This window comes from Electrophorus electricus, chromosome 6 (genome assembly GCF_013358815.1).
Source record: "Electrophorus electricus isolate fEleEle1 chromosome 6, fEleEle1.pri, whole genome shotgun sequence".
Lineage (NCBI taxonomy): Eukaryota > Metazoa > Chordata > Actinopteri > Gymnotiformes > Gymnotidae > Electrophorus > Electrophorus electricus.
In genome coordinates this window covers 26,636,281-26,659,422 of record NC_049540.1, presented here as the reverse complement: position 1 = coordinate 26,659,422, position 23,142 = coordinate 26,636,281, and the positions used below count along the sequence as shown (strand labels likewise).

Sequence of the window (23,142 nt, the reverse complement as noted above, 5' to 3'; positions counted from 1 at the left end):
ATTGAATTGAATTTACATTGTTAAATTTTTGTAGAGCATGTTATAAAGGCTTCTAAATCCGAATCATGTTAACTCATTCATTGTTAAGTATTTAGGCCTTATGACAGGACCTTCTGTAGTTTGTGTGTGGGGGGGGGGGGGGGGGGGGGGGGTTTCACATGCATGCTGTGACGCACTCTGATAGGCTCCAGTTCCTCCCGGCTGTATGGTAAAAGAAGAAGGACAGGCATAAAAACCGTAAAGCAACACACACACACACACACACACACACACAGAAAAAGTACTGGCAGTCAAACACAACTGAAGATGATCCACACTCACCTCTGGACCTTCATGTGCCTTTGGACAATAGGTAAGACATTTCCAAATTCAAACCACCTATCACACAGATCACAAAACTAGGCCACACTCGATGGACACCGATGAGAAAGTCACCAAGAGATATAAATATTAGGGGTGAATTGTTGGTTACTTGAATTGTGTTTGTCTATGCAAATAAAGTAAATGTTTTCTGAATCACTGATCTTTTGTAAGTCTAATAGATTTTTTTAAATGTGTGTAATAGATGATGTGGTGATTAACACACACTAGGCTAATGGTGGCTGACACTACAGAATCGTTAAGTAATTGCATATAATTCACACTATACATATTATACTGTATTAACATAGTAAAGCATGAAAGTAATCTGTGCGATTACCAAAATGGCTGACACTACAGAATCGCTAAGTAATTGCATATAATTCACACTATACATATTATACTGTATTAACATAGTAAAGCATGAAAGTAATCTGTGCGATTACCAAAATGCAGGCACTTTTTGACGGTGTTAAGTGACTATAATGATTCTGCATTTTTGCTATTTGGACTACACATTCCTATTAAATGGCGGTTAATTAAAAGTGGAATCACCAGAACATATTCTGATTGTAGTTTACAAAATACATGGATTATTTAGATCAGTATCGATAAAATGTCATTTCTCAAGTGTTCTACACGTTCACATATAGCCATAGTATTCATTAATGCATGTAAGTCTGTTTTTTGTTGTTGTTTCAAAAATGTAACTATTGATTTGTTGTACTAATTATTTTAATTACAGCCAGATTTTCTTACTGACTTGGTGGTAATTTCTGTCCATATTTATTTATACAAGACGTTTGTGTCAAATCAGATGTTTAAAGTCTGTTCAATTCTTTTGTATCTACATTTGGAAAAAAAAAACAAAAAAAACACACCTACATGAGATTATTTTAGTATATTTCACAAAAATGATGAAAGGAAAAGATATTTTGCAAGAAGATGCAGTAAGCTGTTGCCTTTTCTTAACAGCCCTACAAACACTCTGCCATTACGCATTTGCAGTTTCTGTTTTTACAAAGTAGTCTATGGAAAAAAGACAGTAAATGCCTTGACAAACAGTTTGCCATCTCAGCTGAAGGAAGATTTTTCTGTCTATTTTCTTAGAGTATAAAATCATTCTTTGTGCCATATGGTTACATTTGCATTACTCCTATACTGTATAATTATATAATTTGATGTAGCTTCTGCAGTCTTATCAGACTGAAGTCTTGGTCTGCAGACTCACCTCTAAGACCCACTCTGCCCCACAGCATCTACCATGACCATCCTCTATCCCAGTATCGGCAGTTCCGAGACGCTGAACTGCAAATGCCCAGACCACCAGTGCCAGAGGGTCTTCTGGTACCGTATACTGCACAGCAATGACACCCCACAGTTCCTGGTGTTCTGCAACAGTGCTAACACCGTGAGCTACGGACCAGGCATCAGCGCCACCCGCTTCAAGACCAACACCGATGAGAGATCCGAGATCACGTATTCGCTGCGGATCACCGGCCTGCAGAAGGATGATGCAGGATTCTACTCCTGCCTGCTTAATAGTCAGAAGCAAAGGGATTTCAAAGAGTTGTTTCCACCAGGATATTACCTCAGGCCTGGAGGTGCATATAAAACCTCTCCCTCTCTCCCACTGCAAGTGTCTCTTTATCTCTAGCTCATATCTGAAAATGTTTTCCTATGGATATATAAAAAGGAGAATCATCGTTTCTCTCTGAGAATCATCGTTTCATACTGTTAGTTCGCTCAACTGCCGAATCATTTTTATGTCTTCTTAAACTGTAGTCTCTGCGAGTTCTGTTTTGGTTTTAGTTTTGCTTGGTCTTGTTTTACCTTATTGAAAATCGTTTGACCAGAAGACTGACCAGAATGAATACTATTACTTATAATTTGGTGAGTAACAGTCATTAGCATTGAGGGTGAGATGATGGTAACACATATGTGCCATTTTTTCAGGAATGCTCATCTTTAGGAAAGCCACTGGAGCATGGAAACAGTATAGTTTTATGGGTTGTTTTTTTTTACATTTTTACTTTTGAATTGTAACATAACTACAGACAGGAGGAGATCTACACACAGGGCGTGAGGCTTACAGGAAAGGCACCAGGACAGAAAACACAATTAAAGAGCAAAAACCAGGGAGAATAAGCAATGGTCAAAAAAAAAAAAAACCAAAAAACTGGAGATGAGCAGGAGAGCAAAACCAGAGTCCTGAAGTCGGCAGTGAAAAAACCCCAGACAGAAGAAGACCAGTAATGCAAAGGGAATGCTCAGTATGAAGGCACTAGGCAAACAATACTTCACAAGGAGTGATAGAAATACTGGAGTTTCTATAGGGAGGTGATCGGGGAGGCAGGTGTGTAGAATCAGATCTTAGGTGAGGTTGATTGAAGTGGGCATGGTTGATCAGTCAGAGTTATTGTGGAATTAGTACTCACATGAAGTTGATCGAAGTGGGCATGGTTGGTTGTGCAGAGTTAGTGTAGAGTTAATACTCAGGTAAGGCCAATCAAAGGAGGCAGGGTTTTTTGTGTAGAGTTTGTGTAGAGTTAGTACTCAAGTGAGGCGGATAGATGCATGGTTGGTCTGGTAGAGTTTGTGTAGAGTTAGTACTCAGGTGAGGTGGATAGACGAATGGTTGGTCATGTAGAGTTTGAGTAGAGTTAGTACTCAGGTGAGGCGGATAGACGCACGGTTGGTCATGTAGAGTTTGAGTAGAGTTAGTGCTCAGGTGAGGCGGATAGACGCACGGTTGGTCATGTAGAGTTTGTGTAGAGTTAGTACTCAGGTGAAGCGGATAGACACATGGTTGGTCGTGTAGAGTTTGTGTAGAGTTAGTACTCAGGTGAGGCAGATAGACGCACAGTTGGTCGTGTAGTGATCAGTCGTTCTGGATGGGCTGCATCGAGACATGAATACTGTTCAAAAGGTTTAAGTTTCATTCAGTGATCCTGATAGGGTACACTGGGTAAAAACAATAATGTGCATAATAAACAAAACACATATGTCTCATTCTGTTTTAATAAAAAAACTAACTAACAATAATTTCAAATGTATGAAAATCCATCAATAGTTGTATTTTTCTCTGTTTTGGACTGATATTTTGCTTTTGATAACAAATTAAATGGCAGCACAGACCTGATAAGTAAACTGAGATGAAGGACCATGCAGAGCAAAGACGCAAAATATGCTTAAATACAAGATTGTAAGTTATATTCTCAATGTCACACTCTAGACGTTTACCTGCTGTCATTTGATGTGTCTTATTATTTGCTCTTGTTTAAGTGGTTAGTATTTATATCCTTATTATTTCTTATTATTATTATTTTTAACTCAGTATCCATTAGAAAGCAAATATGCTGCATGGGACGCTGTTAGGGAATAAGCTCTTATGAGCGTATTTATGAAAGGATCGCCAGAACATCTAACAACAGAACAGAAATGCAGGAACCTGTTTTTTGACTTTCTTCATCACATGGTGAGAGGGATTGCTTTGGTTTTCCTTAGAGCATCCACCCACTTTGGCCCCAACAGTCAAAACTCCAAAGCCGACGAAGCCCCGTCTCTGCAGATCGAACTATCAGCCTCCCAAAGGTATTGACGTATGTGGAAGCAGTTTGCGCTGAATATGGCCACTGATGTGGCTAACCATTGTACTGTATTTGTAAATGTATATTGTTTGTGATTGCTGGAATTTGTGGACTGTAATAAATCTTGTGACTGGTTGTTTTAACAGGTTGCAAGCCCTTGGTTCTTTGGCCGAGTGTTGGTGTTCTGCTTGCTCTAGCTGTGGCCTTAATCTCCACACTGTATTACTTTAGTAGTGAGTACACATGCAAACACACACACACACACAAACGGACACACACAAACATGTACACGCAGAAAGCTTTAGACGTTTGTTAAAATCCCAGGCTTTGCATTGCCTGCACAAACACGCCTGATTCATCAGATCAGCAAATGACCTGACTTTTCAGTACTTAGGAAGTTAAGCATTGGACTTTGGAAACGCATCACTGGTCATCTACACTCTTACATGGGTGAAGAAATTGTCTGTGTGCTTACAATATAGTATATATAAAATCACAGTTGTAAGAAAGACTTGTATCTCACATCAGATATCATAAAAAATATATATAGTTTATAGCATATAGTTTGGCTTGTATATGTTTGTATAAAGTGTTTCAGCAGTATAGAGCTGGTAGATCTAGCATATTCATGCAACAAGTGCAAATGTGCAAGGGTAATTTCTGGGAGTATATATATATATTCCATGTCTAGAGAATGTACAAATATGCAGCATTGGCATATTTAACAATGTTGTACCATAAGAAACAGTATTTCCCTATCAACCAAAAAGTTTTGTCTTCCTAACATTCTTTTTGATGTTTGTTTCTTTTGGTTAGGACTACCAAAGAAGTGCCGACACCATTTTGCTAAGTGAGTTACGATTTTCTCAACTAAGATATTCTTTAGTAAAGATTTAAAGTAATGTTCTCTGGTGTTTTCTTTTTCCTCATTATCAAAATGACTTTTCCCCATATATGACAGCCTTTAATATTAGAACATGCTCCTTCCACACAGACTGAATTATTGTGATTTGAATGTGTTTTTAATGAAATGCAGAAAAAAGGCCAATAATGTGCTATTTGACAGGTCAAAACAAAATGGCACATTTGTTTTAATAATTTCCCCAATAACTAAACAACCATATGACTGCATTTGTCTCTTTTCTGAGGAACTTCCCTCTGTTTTGTCCAAAATGCAGAAAGATACAGCTGCAATGAAACAGGCGGAGTGGCCCTCCTCTTCTGATTACAAACCAGCAGCTTTCTATAGTTGACCCCAGCCATACTCATTTTGCACCTTGAATTGGAAACGTTTGGAAAAGAACCCTCTGGACATACAGATCTCTTCAGTGTTAATGCTCTGTAAAACAAGACGTGCTTTTTCAATTATCAGATGGTTGTAATTATGCTCAACTCATCTTCCATCCCTGCATCCATTTACATAATAAAATAGCAGAAATGTCAGTTCTAGTGTGCAAATATTCTGTATCACATGCTTTCAATTAAAGAACAGCACATTGTATTTGTAAATGAATGTACAGGTTATATACAATGAAATGCAAAGCGTGGTTGTATTTTTATTATTCAATAAATGATCTTACTATGATGGAAAAGATTTGACTTGCATTTTATTTGTATTTAATTGGCTATATATTTACAACTTCAAAGTATGTACAAAAGGTTTGCATATCTGGCAGCATTAGCATAGCAGTTTCAGACTGTCTTGACAGTTCCATATCTGAGGGTGTGTTGACTTATATGTTTGACTCTCTAAGGACGTGGGCTTTTCCTCTCTGAGGGTATGTGTTTATGTGTGCTTGTTACCACTGAGAGCTATCACTCTGTCTCTGCTACTTTAGTTTCAGTGCTCCCAGTTAGTAGCTGAACTCACAATCAGAAGATCACACACAGAAACATGACCTGTAACCTGTACCAAAGTTGCAAAGATGTATGTTGTATGAAAATGTGTGTTTACACAGAATGCACCACTGTGGTGTCAAAGAGCCTGTCCTGAACTGCTCTACCACTGTCCCGAACTGCTCTACGACTGTCCCGAACTGTTCTACGACCGCTCTACCATGCTGTGCACCTACTGGAGGTGACACACAGCTGTTCGAAGTAAAACCTTTTGTCATATGAACAAACCTTTTCCTGTGCAGATAGAGGAGAGGGAGAGCAGAGGCACAACGTTATCGCACTCTCTCATCGCTCGTTGAGCTTTGAGCTCTCTGTCTCTGCACTGAAACAAAAAGACCACAAAGAGACCACAGACCCTGCCACAGGTACACGGCACAGGCACACTCACTCAGAGAGCAGGGCTGTCACACTTCCATTACAGCCAGTACTGCCACTTCTGTTATATACTTTACTCGGTGAAGCATGCATACTAGGACCCAGTCACTATCTTAGAAAATATAACATTAGAAGGGAAGTAACATGCTGACATTCTGAATATTCAGTACATTCAGTACAGGATGTGATTACAGTGGTTGACTGTGTCTCGTGACAAGTTTTCAATGGTTACATTTTATTATATGAACATTCTAGTAAATTCTGCAACATGCTCTGGTAGATTTAAGATACTGATCATTATATTCAGCAGTTACAGTTTAGGTGCTTAGCTCAGATAACATAATATGGAAACATTATACTGTATTATTGTACTGGACTGTAATGTAATTGAAATGTAATGTTAGATGTTAAGTTCTAACTGGAGGAATTTATACAGGGGTGTACATTTTTTTTTATTCAGAATAGATGAGGAGTAAAAGGAGAATTTCCTTTCAGTCTTCATTGACAGCACATTTTGTAAACAGAATGTAACAACATCTGTAGAATAACATACATTCAAACAAAAAACATTCAAAATGAAAATAACATGGACATAGGTAAGCATAGCACTCAATTCTACAGTTATCCAAAGTGAATTGCCAAGGTATAGTTATCAAAATGACTTATTTTTTTCAGTGTTTCATCAGTCAGAAGCTCGTAATGGAATTTTAGACAGCAACAACATTATTAGGCTATGAGTGATATGATTACAGATCAAATCATAGAGGATTAAAATAGAATCATTAGAAGATTAAAATATAACTTTTTTTGAGTTAATATTCTGATTGGAACAAAAGTATACTTTGAAATATTCATAGAAGAAAAAAAATCAATGGATCGAGTTTGACCAAGAATTTTATTTAATCTAATTATTGAATCTAACTGTAATAGTATATTGTCATAAATGTCTAATTACTGACCAGTTTTATGAACATTTTATGGGCTGAAAATAAAACATTAAAAATGGTCAGAAAAAGTTATATACACTGCCATTTTACAAAAAAAGGAAACGTTACTTTTAAACGTTCCTGCTTCATTAGCATCTGAAAAATCATACACATTCACCAGTGAAACCAGTACTTAACCAGTGAAAGAGTTTTAATGCCTTTTTTACAGTAGTCACCCACACAATCTGTGCTGATATAGATTTAATTAATTTCTTATTTGAGATTGTCTGTGAGATTTGTGTTTTTAACTATCACATATCAATATATTTAATACTCTCATGCCATGCACATTGACAGAAAAGTAGCTAGATTGTTTGATACAACATAATCCAATAATTAATTTTCTATATTACATATGTAAAATTCAGTTTTATTATCCTTTTAAATTTAAATTTACATTTCTTTTCAATTTAAGGTGGTTCAATAGTGGAAGCTGACTAGAAACACTACAAAAGTCTCCAAAGTCTAGACAGTTTGGGTGTACTGTGAATGTGAAATGAAAGACTTCTCGCATGTAGCACTGACTTGCATAAGTCTGTATGTGTGAGAGAACCACCTCTACAACCTGCCATACATCTACATCATCTTACAGTAGAGCTTATTACTACTTACCTCGACTGGGTATGTAGCCTCCCTTCTGGAAGGCTTCAGAGTGCCCCCTGTTCCTGCAGCTTGCCCTGTGATAGGTGAAATTAATGAGTCACTTGTCAGGTAACCTGCACTTCTAAGTTAAATTTTGGCCATCTCAGCATCATGACTCAGATAGTGCTGACAATGTAATAAGCGCAAGAAATACTCCTGCTCAGGCTCTGTGCCTGACCGCTGGCATGTAGGCTGCTGTTCCTCAGACAGCTGTCTGGTGCAGGTGGTGCACAAGGGGGTCAACTGGAGTCCTGCCCTCCAAGGTAATGCCCAGGTAATTCCCATCTCTCTATATATCACTCTCTCACGCTCACACACACACGCACACACACACACACAGACAGGCACTGGGAAGGGCATGCAGGCCATGCACTGTGAGGATGGGGGAGGGGAGTGTAGAGGAGGGCACCCCCAGAAGAGGATGGTAAATTACATTTTTTTTTAATGTTTCTTTATTATTTATGTATGTTGTGCACTATGTCTGTTCATTGTTGTTAATTGCCCATTGGGGACAATTAAGGTTCATTCAACTGAATTGAATTAAATAAATAAAAAACAAACAAACAAACAAACAAAAAAAAACATTTAAAAAAGTGGGCGGTGGTGCCCCAGAATTTTGCAGTACACCACTGCACACAGGCTATACATTTATGACTGTTACAGGCAGGAACCCTTTATTTTTCAGTTCTGTTTCTTTGGTGAGTCAGTCAGGGATCCCCAGGTAGGACATTAGCACAGAGTAAGAAAGTACCCAAAGAGAAACAGTTACTCAAAACTCTATAGGGGCAATGGAAACTGAGGGTGGACCACCAGTCATAAGATATTTCTCCATCTTCTGACAGCCACCCATCACACAAGAGAAACAGAATCCCCCTGTTGATAAAAATACAACTACAGGTTTAATAGGTCTTGTCAAGACTATGTATCTCAGCAGGAAATCCACTATGGAGAAATTATATATATATAATCTTACAAGATATTGTGTATTAGCCAAGCTGATGTCACAATGTGATACAAACATTCTTTCACTCTGTCTGCATGTGACCTCACTGGAATTGCGTTATTTTCCCACCGAATACGTGAACAAAAATACTGACGCAAGACCAGATTACGACACGAAGACCGCCATGGCACTGAAGACTAGGCACTTATGAGGATTTCTGTACGCCTACAACAAAGTAGGCTCCTTCTTCCACGAACAAGTGTGAATGTGAAACTTTCGACAACACAAAAATACTTTCCATTCTTCTGCGGAGCTGGTCGTAAACGTGTTATTCAGTTAGCACTGATTTTCTTTTCCAACAATGTTCATTAACAAGCATCTGATTACGTCATCCTGCCGGCCGGCCGTGACGTTATTCTGATTCAGTAGGAGATAGCAATAGGTTTGTAAGCAACATTTATCAATCAGTAGCAGTTAAAATTTGTAATGGCCTTTAAAGCTGTTTTTGTTTCATGTGGATCATTTAAATTAAATTAAATGTAACACGAACAACGGATGTTAAGATGTCACCAGCCTCCCAAAGTACTAAAAAATCAGCTAAAGGATCATTGAGTTGTATATGTCCTAATAAATATTCAGGATGGACCGTGTAGTCTTTAAAGGCTATCTTGTAAAACTGCTCTGGGCTGTAACACATGGTGTGGGTAGACATATTCGACAGGCAAATTTACATGATGTTTGTCGTGACCTGGATTATACCTTCATTAGCATAGTGTAGTCAATTAACACCAGACATAATGTCCGACGTGCCAGGTGCTAGCCTCTTTAACCTCGAGGACATCACAATGTTTTCCCGCAGGGGGCAGTGCTTGCCTAACCCTAGTAGCCTTGCTTTGATTTTGCAGTAACCTTCTGACGAGCCATTACATAATATTTAAAACCCGCCTTTCTCTCTCTCTCTCTCTCTCTCTCTCTCTCTCTCTCTCTCTCTCTCTCTCTCTCTCTCTCTCTCTCTCTCGCTCGCTCGCTCGCTCTCTCTCTCTCTCTCTCTCTCTCTCTCTCTCTCTCTCTCTCAGTACGTCTACTCCACTGTCTAAATCAAATAAATTACTCTCTGCTCTAAAAATACATTATTGCTAATGTTCTGTAGTTTTTCATTAATGTTGCATGGGATGGGATGCAAGCCATCTAAACTGATCGTCCCCTAAAGTTCAAGTTTAATATGCACTCGTGAAGTTCATGCACGTGGCTAGACCGCTCTGGGTGCACGTAAAGGAACTGCGGTTTTATGCGCGCACACGGATCAGCGCGCACTAGGGCTGCTGATTGGTGGGCTTACGTGAAACGCGCTTGCAGACCCCCGTCAAGTGCACGCTGGTCGTGTTGCAAGGCTTGTGCACACCGAGAGAAAAAGTGTGGGTCGAAAAGACAACGCCCAGTTCAATAAATCGGCCCAGTTTTACTTGTTCCGTTAACTATAAATCAAATGCGAAATCAATAATAAATTGTTTATTAAAATCCATGAATTGCCTCTGAAATTGCGATGTTTCCATAAACGTCATCTTTTTAACTGAACCGCAGATTTTGCAAAAACAGTTTTACCTACAAAAAGGTAAAAACGTACCCATCGAAAAAAAAGCTTGGTATGTTGCTACCTATTTACACGATACGCTTATCATTACATAATATATTGAATTTTGGAGGTGAGGATGTGCGATGAAGAAGCGCTGAAAATGTAAAAAAAAAAAAAAAAAAAAAAAAAAGATCTTGGGGAATGGGGTGGAGAGAGGAAGAGGGGAGTAGCGTGTTTTCTTCACAATCTTGTTCTTCCAAGTTGTGAAAACCCGAAAACCTCCCTGAGTTAAGCAAGACAATGTATTTGTTATATATCGGACTTTTTTCGCTTTTATTTCTGCCTCATGGTAAGCAAAACATTTTACATCAGTTACATGTAGGTGTAAATTATAGCTATGAGATTAGCCAAAGTACCAGTTCCAAAAGTGTTAAACATAATTTGATTACAAACAATTGTCAATAGAACTTACTTTTTTTTTTTTTAATTTTCACTAGATTGTACTTTTCAATCTTCCTGGAAAGTCAAACAGGGTAGTCTAATTGATTAGCCATTCACGTGTAGTATTTGCCATCAAGGCAACCTTTGTTATGTATAGGTTATAGGCTAATAACTTTAAACACATCTATGAGTATAGAGATCATGTAGGCCCGTGTTTGACACCAAGCGGGTTTATCATCGGCATTCACATCTCTGTTCAGGTGCTTTTCCCAAAGAAGTGAAAAACGGGCAAAACGAACAGATCACATGTAATACCAGACAAGAACAAGGCGCCTTTTGGTTCCGAGTGCAGGACGACGCAAAATTCCAGTTCATCGCGTATTTAAGCTCTACGTCGAAAAAGATCGAGAGCGACAAGTTCAGAGCGCACCAGAGTAGGCATACTTTAACGCTCCAGAGATTCGACAAAGCGAACGACAGTGGCCTGTACAGCTGCGTGTCGGTCAACAGAAACAAACTTCACTTCGGACAAGCCGTTCGGCTGTACGGAGAACCAGGTGGGCTACATTTAGTTCACTGTCTTAACAGAAATCGTAACTCTCCAAACCTAAATTTATTTTCCTGTCAATCAGACAACAGGCTGCAGTTCTTTACTTTGACGGGGAATATTCTGAATCTGTATATACTCGGATTATTTTCTTAATCTTTATTTTGTAGCGATATTCTTTTGATGAAATATAATTTGACCCTTTTTAGATCCAGCGCCAACCTTCAAACCGATCACAACAGTGGCAGAGCCCACGGGTGTCACGACTACACCTTGTGTAAGCAACAGTCATGAAGGTATTATTATTATTATTATTATTATTATTATTATGTAATGCCATTTATATAAATAGTAGGCTACTTTTTATATTGATAGTAAAGGGTCAGGAGTAGACCAAAGTAAGACTATATTTACATTTACCGCATTTAGCATAAATATGAAAAAAAAAAATGCAGAAATGTGGGGATGAATTAGACTAAACTGATAGACTGATCGTGTTTGACAGAAAAGCCACAGAGTTGTATTGTTCACAGTAAAAAAGAGTGAAAAAGCTTTCAGCGTGGGTTGTGAGTTCCATATCCTGGTACCGTTGGCAGCAGGCTGTGGTCTTCTTCTCATTCTACTGATCATCACTATTCTTTACTGTAATAGTAAGTCTTCTACATCACAGTGTTACACAGTGTTTGTGGACATCCATAGACTGCATGGTGTTAATTCATCAATTAGTTTACAAATGAATTAATTAGTTTATTTTAATTCCATAATGACATAACTACTGAAGAATAACTCTAAAATAACTTTAGAGCACTGTTGTTAAAACAAAAATACTACAAGAAATGTTACAAAAAGTATTATAAAATTGCAAGAAACTGGACAAGTAACTGTGTTAATTTATTTGTTACGATTCTTAAAAGAATGAGCATGTACCGCATGCATAGAGTGCATCAACATATCCTGAAAGTATTATTTTCTCTCAAGGACTCAGAACAAGATGGTGCCCTCACCATTGCAAAAGACGGTAAGTGTTCTTTTATTCCAGTGTAGTTTACTGTTATTTTTTGTATATTCATTTATGGATTAAGATTCTCTTTATTTTTACAGACCCCGAAACAGACCAGCAGGCCACACTCCTTTACCTAATCAACATGTCTTCTAGTCTCCCTGACAACAAAAACAAGAAGATAAAATTATTTAAAGCAAGTATGTATACATATGTTAAAAACCATGCTCATTCTGAATGAAGTCTCTTGGTCTTATATTCATCCAAAATATTTTATATAATTCGCCTAGTAACCATTGAAGTTTTAATTGTAAGAATGTATGTTTTGTTTTTGTTTTTTAACATTTTTATCATTTTAGCCACTTCTGCCAATATAGCCATTTTAACAATGCTACATTTGCCTCGAATTATTTCTAATAACATGCTTTACTGGATTTTATCTTGCAATCTAAAAATGGGTCATTCTCTTGTTGTGGTCTTTGTCTCACACAATTCAAGAAGCATCTACTTGTAAAAATTGCTGAAACATGGGATCTGTTACAGGTAAAGGGATCCAGCAAAATGTTCTTGTTTCTGTTTCTCTGCATATGGAGCCGCTGTGGTATTGTGAATAAATAATGCAAAAGAAAGTTTTCTTCTCTTTTCGCATCTCTGAATTCATTTGATAAAAACTTGCTGAGTGGTTGCCAAATGCAGTTTTTTTAAAGAAAAGCATTTATACCCTTTGTTTTGCTGTCCTAGTCCAGTCCATGCAGACTAACTCGAGCTGAAGATCAAGGTGAATGAAAGGTGAAAAATAGCAGGTCTAAACAGTTTTGCCAGAAGTACCTGTACTACAAAAGAAAAAGTTATTTGTAAAAGTCAAAGCAACACAAATGAATTCACAGCACAATTTCCCATCAAAATACAGTACATTTCTTTTGAGCTGTTGAGCCGCCATTTGTTGCGCCTTTTTTTCTCTCAAAAAATAATTTCAAATATTTACTTGTTCTTTTTTCCTCTCCTTTTTTATGAACTCCTGAAATGAGACACCACACACCACACCATCTCAACTAAATGTTTCACAAACACAAGACTACACATTAAAAGGGAACTATTGGAAAATAAAGCTGTTGAAATAAACCACCCCATCCGCACTGTGCACGCTGGTCTTTTGTCCCAGTCATACCCATACACAGATACCCCTAAACCAAACGTAGTACTAAACCTCACAAGCGAGCCTTGTGGTCTTTAAAGCAAGTGCAGAAATACACACGTGCACACACCTCTATGCACAGCTGCTTTGGGTTCAGAAAGAAAAAAAAAAGCATGGTGGATGCCCTGCCCTAAAAAACATTCAAAACTAAGTGTCTTTCTGGCATGAACACTGTAGACTACAAGACCTTGTGAAAACTCTAGTTCTGCACCTTTACTGCCTGCATTTGGCTCTTCTCTCTGTAGCATAAGTCAAGTCATACAAAGCAAAGTTCCAATCTGGTCTTCAGACATGCAAACATAACTTTTTCGGGGGTGCTGCAATGGGGAGGAGGTGGCAGAGTGTTCAGGAAGACTTTGGCAGGTCCTGGTACTGGTCCTGGTCGGGAAAGGGGATCATCAAAATCAAGAACACATCTGTCATTTGTTTCTTGTTTCCAACATGTAGCAGATGTAACCAGTGCGGACTGCCATTAAACCTCTCTGCAACCTTCAAAAACACTGACTTATAACCGGATATTTAGAATATATGCAGAGCATCATCTATCCATCTTCATTTGGGTTTTTAGTCAAAATAAAACACCGCTCCAGACTCTGGGTTTTACTGTCAATTGTTTTCTGACATATCAGACACAAAAAATACCAGACATTTCCATCCTTTTTAAAATTTTTAATTTTTTTAACCCGAAAAAATCCCTCCTCCATAACACTGTCCCTGGGTTAGAATAGAAGCATTGCACTTGGAAAGAAAGGCACTATGTTATAAAGGTGATCTCACCATGACAGGAAGACTAAATCTATCTTGATCATTTTGGTAAAACAAAATGTGCAGCTGAGGGTAAAGCATGATGCCTTGTTTGTGGAAGGCTGCTCAGACTGAAAGTGCATTCCAGATTTAGACATTACAGCCCACTATGCAATACATGTATCTGCGAACAAGGTTTGTCTGGCCTTGTCAATATGCGAAACATATAGCCTAGTGTCAGTTCAGACGAAAATGAAACAAACATGTATACTTGGTATGCCACATCCTACTCAAGCTACTGAAGTGTATAACAGTAACTGTTTATAACATGTAGCTATAGTCCAATGTCAAGTGGTCTTACAAGGTTGAGACTTGCTAACCACATGACAGCTTCACTGATGCTGAGTGGAGCTTCATCTGACTGTGGGGCTTGCCAGTAATCTCTTTCACTCCTACCACTTCACGTTTGGCACTAAAGCACAGGAACCGGTGTATCGAGAGCCACTCTGCAGGCAACAGCCATAGAAAACCAAGATAGACCTTCAGAAACAATACACAGGAAAGCTCTTCTGCACAAATATCTTTAAAAACGCAGTCAGTCATAAAGAACCACAGCAAAGTTATCATATATTTAAAAAAAAAAAAAAACTAAAAAAAACCCCACCTTCCACTCAAAGACCAATTCCACAGTTCTAGCTTGTTATTGTAAACTATAAGGTGTAACCTAAAATGTAAGTGCTGTACACTAGTGTCTGTAGGTGCATGCTTTTGTCAAACAGCAATGTAAAACCCGTTGTTTGTATATGTCAAAACTGCAGATACCCCCAAATGCAAAAAAAAGAAATAAACATAAAATAATTATGTAGTATACTACTCTTAATCCAGTTGGCACTTCCTAAAGTGCTACTGATGATCACTCACAGTGATGAAGGGGACATTTCACCTCAATGTCCTTCCATTACTGCAGCTGAGCTCTGTATGCCAGATACTCCATCAATAATTCTTTCACCTTTTCCATCAAGATTCTTTCATCTTTTTTTTTTCTTTGTACTTCAAGTTCAAAACAACAGGAATGATATTCTATCCTGTGATAAACCACGCATGGGGGGTTATTCAAAACGGGGGCATATTTAGTAAAAATTGCATCATATTAGTTACATTTTTCACAATCTGTGGATGTCCAAATTTTTTTTTTTATCTCACCCCCCATTTGTTTTTAATAATTTTATTTTTCTTTTTAGAATAATCCAACATCAGCATTCATCTTTGGGAAAACAGGCTGTGTGTGTTTTGTTGGTATTACAAAGGCAAGTTTGTGTAGTCCCATTTCTGCACCTTTCTACCACAGCAACAGACAGTTTGCAATAGTTAGAGCAGCTCCTCTGGTGGGTATCTCTGAGTTGCAGGGAGACGTTGTGTGGCAGTGACCTGAAACAGCAAATAACACTTAAGTCATTAATGAGGCTGTTCACCTTTCTGTGTAAACTGTTTTGATGACCAAAGTTTTACTTAGACATCCTCAAAGCCTACCAGCATGCGAGATCTAGTGCTTTCCACCTTTCTTCGACGCCACATCTGTGCTCATCTTGCCTGAGACATCATCTGAGGCAGATATAGTGGCTCCTGCAGGTTTCTGAGAGAGAGGAACCAGTTATTACTATGTTTCAGTTTAACAACCATGCAACTCGATGGATCTTTATTTAATAATCAGGGCGTGTGGCGCATTAGAGTTCTGACAATCGCAGCCACGGCCAGTTCAAGCAAACAAACCAATGTGAACAGAGGACCTGTTTATAAGAAAAATTCTAATACTGTATACTTATTTGTACTTAATTATTAAAATACAGTGTAAATTGAGTAGTTGATCTCCTATTACATAAATCCAAGCTGTGACATGCCATACAGCTCCTGAGGTCCTGTAGAACCCGCCTGGTTACATTCTGCAGCAGTGCAAGGTCCGACAGCCATTTCACATCATCAAAGAGCCTTACGGTGAATTACTTTGCAGAGTTAAGGCAGCAACGCACATTCAGAAATGCATGCAACTTTGTTTGAGCAGAAAGGGCTTGGGTGCAGTGCACAGGTGTTTTCTGTTCTCAAAATACAAATCTCCAGTAACATTTTTATTTTTTTTTCCCAGAAACGACTTCCTCAGTAGAAGGAATCCCGTCCTGGAATTCCCCATGATGTGCACCACCATCCCAGTGTCTGCAGGGTCAAACAACCTGCCAAAGGGTCATCATACGCCCTGGCTGAACACACCCTGTAGAAGGTTTCTCTGGAATGGGACCTCGGAACTTACGGTGCACCCAACGTTATATTTTGGTTGGATGAAGACTTAATTTTGAGAAGGCCATGAAAGATCTAAAGTTGTTGTTTAATTAAAGCAGCAGCTATTGTAAAGGCCTGTCAAAGCAGGTGACGTAAAAAAGAAGCTCATGCATAACATCTCATGCAAGTAGTCTCAACGGGTAATGAGAAGAAGATGTGTGTGTATGCACTTAGTCTTCAAGTGATAAATGAGAACAGATAAACAGACCAATTTATATGTTCCAAATTACATTCACTACCTCTGAACCATTGGGAGACGTAAGAGAGACCAACAGGATTCTCTTCTTCTCATATTCTGAAAAGTGCTTTTTTTTTTTTTTTTTGCCACAGATGTAACCTACCTTTGGTTTAGACTTTGACTTGCCACCCTTAGTCTGAAACCAAACAGAGACCCCCGAAACAAACTAGTAAGAACTAAAAAGGGTCTGTAGGACTGGAACTGGTGCGTTTAGTCAAACACTTCTGTGATGGAGCAACATTAAACGTCCTCTGAAAATTCGCCAAGCAAATGAACAAAATTAACATGCAAGGAAGGGGACACAAGTGCTGGCCATGGGATTTTTCGAATTGCTAAACAGTAGCACACAAAAAAAAACATGCCAATCTGAAAAATCTCCCCATTTGATCTGTAAATTAGGTGTGTGGTGAGCATGTATTCACCTTGGGTTTGCTGTCTTTAGGTTTTGCCTCTGGGTGTGTCGTCGTCTGCGAGCCCAGTACCCGGCCTGATGCCTACAAAACCAGCGCACAACGATGTTAGATGGGACAGACGTCAAGTCGACTTTCCGCGAACCTTTATGCCTGTAGATTCCAGAGATTTGTGCTGGGTGCGAGTACCGTTTGGGTAGGTGGGGTCTTTGCAGCAGTGCCATGTGGGGGGCACGCAGGTGACACCACAGGAGCAGCAGGTGGCGCTACTGAGGGAGCAGAGAAGTCGCTAGACAACACATCAAGTGCTGCTGACTCATCCATAGATGTCTGTAAGAGTTTCACATCGGAAAGGCAACTCAGCCAAGACAGAAGAAGCCACGCCCATTTGATCCATGCTTTGTGCTCGGAGCACTTTGGCACAGTTCAAAACAAATAAATAAAGTTTTTAGCTTTTGTACAGCTTTGCTTGCACTTGTAATTGTTACTATAGTAACTTCAGTGTTAAAGTTCCATGTCATCTGTTTTCGGCTCATTAATTTTGCGATCCTGCAGGTCATACGAGATGAAACCAATCTCTGTAGGCAACAAAACGCTAAGCTTAACTCTGTAGGTAAAACAAAAAATGAAATAAGCTTTTTTAAAAATAGGTTACTACCTTCGCGGCTGGGCCCTTTGCCTTAGCCTTGGCCTTAGCTTCTGCTGCCGCCTATAGAGAAAAACAGTTTAAAAGACCGAGAGGCACATTTAAGTCTTACCCAGAGTTTTTAGTCTCAAAAGTTGATGATATGCTGTGTGTGTGAGCCCAAGCAGCAGAGTGCTGTGTGGAATCGTGCCCGGTACCTTTATATCTGCCTCCGTAGGCCGATAGTCAGGGGGGAGGCTATCGTCTCTCTCACCGGGTTTACTCACTCGCTCTTCCACAGCCTCCTTCTCCTAAAATAAATCGCACAGCGATCAGACTGATCTGAGATCAGGCTTCCAGGACCAAAACCATCCTCGACAGCCGTGAGGGCGTGCCATGTTCATGCTTTAGCCATGGCTGTACTGTTTGTTTTTAAAGCACTAAAACGGTGATGCTAAATGACTCGGTCTGTTTATTTATTTGAGCAGCATTTCTTCCGTGCAAATGCAGTGGATATGATGCTTTGGGTTGGTGAGCAGATCTTTACCATAACAATGTCTCTGGGAGAAACTGGTGTTGGCTCAGGTGCCACGCCCATGTCCATCAGAGTGTCACCCAGAGCGTCCATAGCAGATGCTGTACTGTCTGACAACTTAGAGAAAAACACGAAGGTGGTTACTGGACAGTGTGTGTGTGTATGCACCTGTGTGTGTGTGTGTGTGTGTGTGTGTGTGTGTGTGTGTGTGTGTGTGTGTGTGTGTGTGAGATATGAAGGCCCATTTACCTGTCTGTCTGCTTTAGGGTGTGCAAGGGGAGCAGACTGGACCTTGTGCACAGCCAAAGGAGCAACCAAATCACCTGCAAGTTGCTCTAATCCAAAGTCTGCTGAGCTCTGCTGGCAGAGTGAGGAGAACATTTATTAGTACAGGGAAGCACAACAAGCAGCTTTAACCAGAATTGCCTGCGTAGTTTTTATATAATTACACTAAATATGTCTAGTTAAGTAGGTCACTGTTTTTGTTAAACTCATATATGCATGTTTTTATTTAAGTTCAAAACCATGTTGAAAGTAATTCTTAAAACTCGTTGTACTGGCTGCTTCTCGTGTAGCCCGTGATTATCCATCTTTAATGGTTCTTTTCTTTCCTTCTTTCGTGGATCCTTTGTGGCCTTTTGCTCTCCTGTCTCTGTGGGTCTGGGCTGCGTATAGCAGGGACAACTGCTGTTTCTTCCTTTTGCATTCTTTTTTATGCTTTTAAGTCCTACACCTTCGTGTATTTCCTTTATGCACAGATGGGAAAAGTGACTCACGTCTGCTGGAGGTGCAGAGGGAGGAAGGCTGGCATGGACTGCGCAGGCTTTGGTGGGGCCGCTGAAATCTCCGGACAGGATATTCAGAGCGTCCTCCGGGTCCAGGGAGGGCTGGCGCAATCACAGAGCTGCTCTGTCAAGTGCTCTTCACAAAGCTGTTACTTCTCAAGCAGCAGAGTGCAGAGGGGTGCAGGCTGGCTGCGTGGTGCGTTACCTCTTTCCGCGGTGGTGCGGGCTGCTTTTGGACGTCTCCCTTGGAAAACCTGTAGTCTGGTGGGAGTGTGTCTTCTCTCTCGCCCACACGCATGGCCTTCTCTGATGCTAGCTTTTTCTCCTATATTTTTATCCCCAGACCCAATCATGCAAACACACACACACACACACACACACGCACGTTTCTGTACTTTTCTAAACAGACATACAGATTTAAAGGGAAAAAAAACAGAGCCACGTGCACCGAATGTAATGTGATGTGATATAAAACAAACAGTCAGTACATCAACAATGTCCTCAGGTCTGAGTTTAGGGGACTCCGGAGTTGGTTGTGCAACAGGCAACATGTCTCCCAGCGCACTGAGGGCATCTAAAGACATGGGGTCCACCTGGTGGAGACATGGTTTCATCTTTATGAAAGTGCTAATCAAAATAATTGTATTACAGAGGAAATAATCCCAACTAAATATGGATGGTAGAGAACAAGCAGGTATTAAAAGAACTGAGTGCTAAAAAATCCAAAAAAGGAGCAGGTTATTGTTTAACCTCAGTTTAAACTCAAATACATTTATAAATATTAATGAAAATGCTAGTATGTTAGTACTTATACATGAGCTCGATATTGTTCAATACTTGTAATACCTCAGAAGTGGATTCCACAGTGCTTTTAGCGACTTGAGCATGGGCAGACGGAATACCACAAGCTACCTACAGAAAACCAGAAAGGTCACACAGAGTCAACAAACCCCACATCACTATCTGTTACACAAGCATGACAGTCTACTTTCCCAAACATATTAATTGGATAAACACATCTGCACATCTACTGCCACCTACTGGTCACAAATGCACATTCCAAAACTTGAAAAGGCTGCTAGCATGAGATTCACAAAAAGATTCATTAGGTAATAAAAAAAATAAGACGTGGGCTGATCTTCAAAACGTGAATTTTATGCCCTTCCGTGCTCACAAAAACATTCTCTCAAGATCAACTTGAAGAGCATACCACTCTGAAGAGTATAGCAATACATTTAAAACTTCAGATGGACGGGATACAAGACGGCTGAAGCTCTGTAACGGCTCACCTGTTTGGGAGGTGCAAAGGAATGAACTGACGCCTGAACCAAGGGAGCTGCAGCAGGGCTGGCGAAATCACTCGAGAGAATATCCAGCGCCTCAACTGGGTCCAAAGAGGGCTGTCAAAGAAGAGTTCCCAAAAATGTCATCACCAGCAAAAATATCTCGTTGCATATTTGTTATGGTGCCCACAGTGTTAGTCTGACAATAAATACTGATAGTAGGTTGTACAGTAAGAACAAACGTCAAACACACCTGGGTGTGGAAGAACACAGATGACAAGGTGTGATGACAGAGAAAATGTCTACACGGCCACAAGCTAAAACAAATAAGACAAATGCTTCACCTCCTTTGGAGGAGGTGGATACTTCTTGGCATCCTCTTTTGAGAACCTGTACTCAGGCGGGATACTGTCCTCTCTCTCGCCTACACGCACACCCTTCTCTGAATCCAGCGTTCTCTCCTGGGTAAGCACATTGTTACGCGCTCTGTTAACTCATGGAAATCACTGGTTACAAGCGGGAACTACGTGCGGTTGTCCAGCTGTGTGAAATGTAATTGAAACTGAACAGATGGGTAGCAAAGGAACAAGTCGTTACATCAACAATGTCCCCTGGTCTGGGTGGAGGAGTCTCTGGTGCCGGCTGTGAGTCAGGCAGCAAGTCCCCTAGAGCCTCAAGGGCATCCAGAGACATGGGGTCCCCCTGGAGACACACACAGAAGGACAAACGGATAATTGTTTAATCCACAGCAAAAGATGGACAAGGGAACAATTCGGGGAACATCTTAGTTAGTTCTTCTGTAGTAAGATGGTTAAAGTACTGCAAGTTTATTTGTATAGCGTGTTTCAAAACACTCGCAAAATTCAGAGACAAAGATGAAATCATGTTAAAAAAAAGTAAAAAAAAAAAAAAAAAGAAAACTAAAATTAAATCAGTGATTAATGGAATGAATAAAACTGTCTGGGATTAAAACAGAAGTTTTCACAGCTCAAAAGATCTTCCAGCAGCTACTTCCAGGTGTGGGGGTATGGCTGCTGAAGCCCTCCTCAACATTCCCCACACCACCAGCGCACAAGTCCCTATCGGTCCCACAGGCCTACTGGGTTTGTGTTCTACTGGGTCTGTATTCTTCACTGCTCGTGTATACTGATTGTTTGCTCGTGTAAATGTGCAGCCAAATGCGAGTGATTCTCTCTCACCTCGCCAGTCTTTGATTGGACAGCCTGTGAAGAGGGTGGGGCTGCAGTCATGGTGCTTTGAGCAAGCTGATGGGAGAACATATGAAGTACACGTCAGCCAACAAACAGGACGACTGCAGTCAACACATAGTACTGGAAGAATGCTCCAGATCCAGAATGGTTGGAGGAACTGAGAACATGCATAACTGTATTCAAGCTACACCCGCAGCAGATCATTAGCATGAGTGACATGGGTGTGGATGTCACTTTCTCTTGCTTTCTTGTCAGCAGGGGAAGAAATAGGCAGAGATGAGAAGTGTGTCATTGCTTCAGCGCCGACTGCAGAGCACACCGTTGGCTCACACTGAAGGCTCTCTCACAGCTGGTCATTTTAAAAATCAGGCAGGACAAGAGACAGCCTCTTTCTTTTATTCATAAACCATGATGGGGTTGTCTAGGGTGTTACTGTTATACGTGATGCAAGAGCAGGGAGTGTGTCAACACACACACACACACACACACACACACACACACACACACACACACACACACACACACACACTCATGGTGTGTGTGGCTGCAAATCTTAGGAATCGTCTCATTTTGGACATACAGAAACAGGTTCATTGTGGCTGTGTAAATGCAAATGCATGTTCATGTTAGAGAGAGAGAGATAGAGAGAGAAAGAGAGCGAGTAAGCTTAAACTGTCTGGCCTGTCAGTATGACAGGTGGTGTGTGTTTGCTGAGAGAGCTCCCTTCAGAGAGCGAAGAGTACAACATTTCACAAAGCACAGAAAGCAGAAATCTGCTGTTACCTGCAAACCTTCAAGACATCTTTTGGGATTTTTGGAAAGTTATTTTTGTTTACATGAACTGAAAACTTGCTCCGGTCCATATACCATAAAGCTTACAGCACTGGGAACTAAAACATCACTGCAAGAACCAAGAGGTCTTTGTAATAATTTGGTCCAAGTTATGGAGCTTAGGGACCTTGTTCTCTCATGAAGTATGATGTTTTTGGAGGAAACTAACAAACAAAAAACCCAAATATGTTAAATCCTCTTCGTCTCTGAGATATCAAAGGGGAAACAGATCTAAATCCACAGGACATCGCTTGCAGTTGATAATTTTTTGTTTACCTTGTGTAGAGAGAAGAAATCTATACATAAATATCTTACACTCTACCTTGTACATTTAGTTTAATAGTGACTACACTACATTCATAGTAGTATAGTCACTACTAAAGAATTCATCCCCAAGATGTCAGAGAGGTCAGACGTCAGTGAATGAAGCATTTTTTCTCACCTCATCAGTCTTTGGTTTGCTACTGTAATGAAAAAGGAGGCGCTACAGTTTCCATGACTGAATAACTATTTCACTGCAAGTGTTCTGAATACACGTGACTCATGGCTTTAAGAATCACACACACCCACAACCATTTAAAGGCTCAATATACAAATCTGT

The 23,142-nt window shown here is 39.9% G+C and overlaps 3 protein-coding genes across 20 annotated transcripts in view; 2 read left to right on the top strand and 1 right to left on the bottom strand.

Moving 5' to 3' along the window:
* The first annotated feature begins 264 nt into the window (after window positions 1-264).
* On the top strand, window positions 265-5,492 carry cd8b (cd8 beta). Its single transcript, XM_035527467.1, has 6 exons — window positions 265-352; window positions 1,617-1,964; window positions 3,868-3,954; window positions 4,097-4,183; window positions 4,767-4,800; window positions 5,129-5,492. Exons 1-6 carry the CDS (start codon window positions 307-309, stop codon window positions 5,145-5,147), a joined length of 621 nt encoding a protein of 206 aa, XP_035383360.1. The 5' UTR covers window positions 265-306; the 3' UTR covers window positions 5,148-5,492.
* A 5,134-nt stretch (window positions 5,493-10,626) lies between these two features.
* Window positions 10,627-14,940, top strand: cd8a (CD8a molecule). The gene is made up of 6 exons (XM_027004251.2): window positions 10,627-10,714; window positions 11,067-11,363; window positions 11,563-11,649; window positions 11,887-12,003; window positions 12,332-12,371; window positions 12,455-14,940. The coding sequence occupies exons 1-6, from the start codon at window positions 10,666-10,668 to the stop codon at window positions 12,507-12,509; spliced, it is 645 nt and encodes a 214-aa protein (XP_026860052.2). The 5' UTR covers window positions 10,627-10,665; the 3' UTR covers window positions 12,510-14,940.
* The window catches only part of cast (calpastatin), a 33,607-nt gene continuing 25,179 nt past the window's right edge, over window positions 14,715-23,142 (bottom strand). For 16 of the 18 annotated variants that reach the window (XM_027004123.2, XM_027004125.2, XM_027004135.2 and 13 more), the window contains 17 exons: window positions 21,699-21,764; window positions 21,097-21,201; window positions 20,844-20,960; window positions 20,506-20,616; window positions 20,063-20,128; window positions 19,705-19,809; window positions 19,422-19,541; window positions 19,208-19,318; window positions 18,681-18,791; window positions 18,444-18,548; window positions 18,115-18,207; window positions 17,930-17,980; window positions 17,461-17,601; window positions 17,284-17,355; window positions 16,965-16,997; window positions 15,823-15,925; window positions 14,715-15,720 (listed from right to left, as the gene is read on the bottom strand). In XM_027004123.2, coding sequence (XP_026859924.2) covers window positions 15,836-15,925; window positions 16,965-16,997; window positions 17,284-17,355; window positions 17,461-17,601; window positions 17,930-17,980; window positions 18,115-18,207; window positions 18,444-18,548; window positions 18,681-18,791; window positions 19,208-19,318; window positions 19,422-19,541; window positions 19,705-19,809; window positions 20,063-20,128; window positions 20,506-20,616; window positions 20,844-20,960; window positions 21,097-21,201; window positions 21,699-21,764 — 1,497 coding nt within the window. In that variant the 3' untranslated portion in view covers window positions 14,715-15,720; window positions 15,823-15,835. The remainder of the gene's footprint in view (window positions 15,721-15,822; window positions 15,926-16,964; window positions 16,998-17,283; window positions 17,356-17,460; window positions 17,602-17,929; window positions 17,981-18,114; window positions 18,208-18,443; window positions 18,549-18,680; window positions 18,792-19,207; window positions 19,319-19,421; window positions 19,542-19,704; window positions 19,810-20,062; window positions 20,129-20,505; window positions 20,617-20,843; window positions 20,961-21,096; window positions 21,202-21,698; window positions 21,765-23,142) is intronic. The other 2 variants (XM_027004122.2, XM_027004124.2) reach the window with 2 other exon arrangements.

What these genes read in the sequence shown, in the direction of transcription:
- cd8b (XM_035527467.1), top strand. Translation starts at nt 307, where the DNA reads ATGATCCACACTCACCTCTGGACCTTCATGTGCCTTTGGACAATAG. An exon ending in CATGTGCCTTTGGACAATAG is followed by an intron (nt 353 to 1,616) that starts GTAAGACATTTC and finishes TCTGCCCCACAG; the next exon opens with CATCTACCATGACCATCCTC. An exon ending in GAACTATCAGCCTCCCAAAG is followed by an intron (nt 3,955 to 4,096) that starts GTATTGACGTAT and finishes TTGTTTTAACAG; the next exon opens with GTTGCAAGCCCTTGGTTCTT.
- cd8a (XM_027004251.2), top strand. Translation starts at nt 10,666, where the DNA reads ATGTATTTGTTATATATCGGACTTTTTTCGCTTTTATTTCTGCCTCAT. An exon ending in GCTTTTATTTCTGCCTCATG is followed by an intron (nt 10,715 to 11,066) that starts GTAAGCAAAACA and finishes ATCTCTGTTCAG; the next exon opens with GTGCTTTTCCCAAAGAAGTG. An exon ending in TCGGCTGTACGGAGAACCAG is followed by an intron (nt 11,364 to 11,562) that starts GTGGGCTACATT and finishes GACCCTTTTTAG; the next exon opens with ATCCAGCGCCAACCTTCAAA.